Consider the following 5,000-nt stretch of genomic DNA (forward strand, 5'->3'; position numbering starts at 1 on the left):
TTTTCTCTTGCATTGATTCCAATGAAGCAGAGTGAGACACTTGCCAAAGATGAGATGCATTGCACGGGCTCTGAAGAACCAAACGATATCCGAAGCAGGTGTGTCCGATAGGGCATGCTCCTTGACGTGTCCCTGTTGTTTCTCATCCTCACTGAGACTGAGAGAGCCACCTGCTCCAGTCGAGAGAATGACGTAACGACTTTGTGAAATTCCTCGGCAAGAACATGAAGGCTTGGGAGAAATTTTCCTTTGTCCATCTTGAAGAGTATCTTCTATGTTTAAAGATGAAGCATTTCGATTTTTACAGAGAATTAATAAATGAATCGAGGCCCAAGCAATTTATATCTAATCACTGGGGGTTAAGTTCAAAAGTGAAAAAGTGGTGTTCATCTTGTCTATGAACATATGATTTCATGTTCTCTGGTGTAGTTCATTCTCAGTGTCTATGAACATGTGATTTCATCTTCTCTGGTGTAGTTCATTCTCAATGTCTACGAACATGGGATTCCATGTTCTCTGGTTAAGTTCATTCTCAGTGTCTATGAACATGTGTTTTCATGTTCTCTGGTGTTGTTCATTCTCATTGTCTATGAATATGGGATTTCATGTTCTCTGGTGTAGTTCATTCTCAATGTCTATAAACATGTGATTTCATGTTCTCTGGTTAATTCATTCTCATTGTCTCTGAACAAGTGATTTCATGTCCTCTGGTGTATTTCTTTCTCAGTGTCTATGAACATGTGATTTCATGTCCTCTGGTGTATTTCTTTCTCTGTGTCTCTGAACATGTGATTTCATGTCCTCTGATGTAGTTCATTCTCAGTGTCTATGAACATGTGATTTCATGTTCTCTGGTGTAGTTCATTCTCAGTGTCTATGAACATGTGTTTTCATGTTCTCTGGTGTAGTTCATTCTCAGTGTCCATGAACATGTGATTTCATGTTCTCTGGTGTAGTTCATTTTCAGTGTCCATGAACATGTGATTTCATGTTCTCTGATGCAGTTCAATCTCAGTGTGTGAACATGTGTTTTCATGTTCTCTGGTGTTGTTAAATCTCAGTGTATGAACATGTGTTTTCATGTTCTCTGGTGGAGTTCATTCTCAGTGTCTATGAACATGTGTTTTCATGTTCTCTGGTGTCGTTCACTCTCAGTGTCTATGAACATGTGTTTTCATGTTCTCTGGTGTCGTTCATTCTCAGTGTCTATGAACATGTGATTTCATGTTCTCTGATGTAGTTCAATCTCAGTGTCCATGAACATGTGATTTCATATTCTCTGGCGTAGTTCATTCTCAGTGTCTATGAATATGTGATTTCATGTTCTCTGGTGTAATTCATTCTCAGTGTCTCTGAACAAGTGATTTCATGTCCTCTGGTGTATTTCTTTCTCAGTGTCTATGAACATGTGATTTCATGTCCTCTGGTGTATTTCTTTCTCTGTGTCTCTGAACATGTGATTTCATGTTCTCTGGTGTAGTTCATTATCAGTGTCCATGAACATGTGATTTCATGTTCTCTGATGCAGTTCATTCTCAGTGTCCATGAACATGTGATTTCATGTTCTCTGATGCAGTTCAATCTCAGTGTATGAACATGCGATTTCATGTTCTCTGGTGTAGTTCATTCTCAGTGTCTATGAATATATTATTTCATGTTCTCTGATGCAGTTCATTCTCGGTGTCTATGAACATGTGATTTCATGTTCTCTGGTGTCGTTCATTCTCAGTGTCCATGAACATGTGATTTCATGTTCTCTGATGCAGTTCATTCTCAGTGTCTATGAACATGTGATTTCATGTTCTCTGGTGTTGTTCATTCTCAGTGTCTATGAACATGTGATTTCATGTTCTCTGGTGTAGTTCATTCTCAGTGTCTATGAATATGTTATTTCATGTTCTCTGATGCAGTTCATTCTCAGTGTCTATGAACATGTGATTTCATGTTCTCTGGTGTTGTTCATTCTCAGTGTCTATGAACATGCGATTTCATGTTCTCTGGTGTAGTTCATTCTCGGTGTCTATGAACATCTGATTTCATGTTCAGTGGTTTTGTTCATGCTTATTTAAAGGTGAATTCCATCGTGTTTGCCTTTTGTTTTCATTCTGCCAAATACTGTGTCCCACATGAGGAATAAATGGACATTACATAAAGATCAAAACTTTCACAAAATAAGGTTTTAATTTTGAACTTGTTCTTTCTTTCACCAGGAACATTGATTGAATATTTGAATAAACTGTAAACTTCGGAGGGAGAGTGTAAAAATAATTATTTCTGTTCCGTAATTTGATAGCTCGATCATATTTCATTGGTAACATGGATGATCAAAATTTATCAACATTACGATGTGTGTTCCATTTACAGGGATCATGGATTGAATCACGAAGTTCATCTCCATGTCCTATGGATCAGTTTTTACACGTTAATGGATTTTGTTGTGAATTTTGTCGCATTGGTGAGTTTTCATGTCAATTCCACTCTTATTCCATGGTGTTCACCTTTTACAATAAGTCTGATTAATTTTGTATTTGACAGGAACGTACATGCACAAGCCCTGTCTCAGTAATGGAACTCGGTCTTTGTGCATTGAATGTAGAGAAAACGAAACTTACATGGATGAGAAAAAGCACAACTCGACAAAGTGCAAACAATGCAGCGTTTGTGACCCAGGTAAACTATTCTACTCTGTTTATGTTTACATTATATTACTTGAAGTTTTAATACAAGCACAACCAACTGTGAAATGTTTGTATTTTCCTCCCCGACCTACATTTACATTTTTATCCACAACTCCAAAGTCGGTTGTGTTTTAAAGGTTGTGCAGCAGGTGTCGAAATTAAATTGTGATGATGTTAGCACCAGGTAAAGAACTGACTGAAACTAAACATGGAATGGTGATTTGGTGTGTGAATTTTATGATATTTTCATCACATTCGATCTTCCAAAGTGAATTGTGGGTAATGTGCTTCTTGACGGAGTTTTCAAAAGACCAGGAAGATTAAGAGAGATTGGGTGAGAAGAATATTAAAACATAAAATGACGCAATTTTATTTGTAATACTTCCAAAATGTGGGAGAGTCATGGGTGACACACTCATCATCATCATCATCATCATCATCATCATCATCATCATCATCATCATCATCATCATCATCATCATCATCATCATCCTCCTCCTCCTCCTCCTCCTCCTCATCATCATCATCATCATCATCATCATCATCATCATCATCATCATCATCATCATCATCATCATCATCATCCACCTTGCCCGATCCAGAGCTGCGGAAGCAGTTCAGAGGCCTCAATCCTGGACGAGTTGCCACGGTGATTCAGGAAGTCAGGGCAGGAATTTGTTCAGAGTGCTGGTGATAGCTCGCTCACTTTTAACAAAAGACACCGTGGGATATTTTACATCCACCAAAGAATAACAGCAGACGGAACACTCGTTTAACATCCATCCGAAGGACCGCACACACATTGGTGAACCACCCTGCCTTTTGTCTGCAAACACGAAGAGAGCAAGCCAGAGAAGTATTCCAAACGCACCCAACAAATTTTTTTTCCAAAGAAAGGTGCAAATAGAATATGTCACACATGGAAACGAAACAGCACCAACGGTCACAAAAAGACGGTCTGTGAGGGCAGTCACAGAAAAAAAGAAAAAAGAAAATATAAAACAAAATATCACCAGATATACACCAACAACTGGGAAAACGAAAAAATAGCAGGCAGGTTCAAAAAAAAGAGTTGGACAGATTGGGAATAGACAGAGAAGGCTCGTTGGAATGGCAAAGAAGTTAGCTCAACTGGGATGGAGAACGAATCATTATGAATTCCCAAGACCAAGGACATGACACCAATGGCTCAAACAAAATGGTAGAACTGAGTCATTGAGACAGGTGCAGGTTCTGAAAAGTAGAAACAGAAAGTATGAGCTACCTCCTGTCAGGATCTCAAAAAACTCGTATCAGAACAGCTGTACACACAAAGGTACAACAAGGTATGTGGAGTAATCTACTCACACATTAGCAGAAATTTCAATGTCCTGGTTGCAGAAAACAAGGAAACATGAACCAAAAACGATTATTGAAAACAAGGACGAAATGATCGCATTCGACCTGATGATCCCATCGCTCGTGAACATAGAAAACAAAGCATCGCGATTGGATATAGCACTGAGAGGGAAAAGGAGAAGAAGGAATTGCTCATTGTGGTGTCAATATGAAACAACCCAGGAATCCAGAATATGACCGAATACCAAGATCTGAAAAATGAAGTGAAAATATCGTAGAAGCCAATGTCCATGGGAATATTACTACAAACAAACTGTAGTTGGAGGCTGTCAGGGGCTCGGTGACGATCCTGAAAGGAGCCCTCGAAACAAAACTCTGAGAACAAGAAAACTTCACAAATTGGTTCATGAATCATGATCCCTTCCTGAAACGGAGGTGGATACCTCGAGACCTGGGAGGACGCTGTTACACGTTTTAAAACCTGCACATGGGGATATCATCCGACCACACACACACACACACACACACACACACACACACACACACACACACACACACACACACACACACACACACACACACACACACACACACACACACACACACACACACACACACACACACACACACACACACACACACACACACACACACACACACACACACACACACACACACACACACACACACACACACACACACACACACACACACACACACACACACACACACACACACACACACACACACACACACACACACACACACACACACACACATATACACACACATATACACACACATATACACACACATATACACACACACACACACACACCTACACACACATATACACACACATATATACACACACATATACACACACATATACACACACACACACACACCTTCACACCTACACACACAGAGACAGACACACAGAGACAGACACACACACACAAAGACACACACACACACACACAC

At 39.7% G+C, this 5,000-nt stretch overlaps 1 protein-coding gene across 26 annotated transcripts in view; it reads left to right on the forward strand.

Moving 5' to 3' along the window:
* LOC147033690 (NACHT, LRR and PYD domains-containing protein 12-like) overlaps positions 1–5,000 on the forward strand; it is a 1,146,930-nt gene that overhangs the window by 334,243 nt on the left and 807,687 nt on the right. For 25 of the 26 annotated variants that reach the window (XM_085871777.1, XM_085871791.1, XM_085871784.1 and 22 more), the window contains exons 3-4: positions 2,365–2,455; positions 2,536–2,670. The exons of the other annotated variant lie outside the window; for it this stretch is intronic. In XM_085871777.1, coding sequence (XP_085727903.1) covers positions 2,365–2,455; positions 2,536–2,670 — 226 coding nt within the window. The remainder of the gene's footprint in view (positions 1–2,364; positions 2,456–2,535; positions 2,671–5,000) is intronic. 26 annotated transcript variants of the gene reach the window in all.

Source organism: Eptatretus burgeri, chromosome 2, assembly GCF_056783735.1.
Source record: "Eptatretus burgeri isolate ZD-2024b chromosome 2, Ebu_testis_v1, whole genome shotgun sequence".
NCBI lineage: Eukaryota > Metazoa > Chordata > Myxini > Myxiniformes > Myxinidae > Eptatretus > Eptatretus burgeri.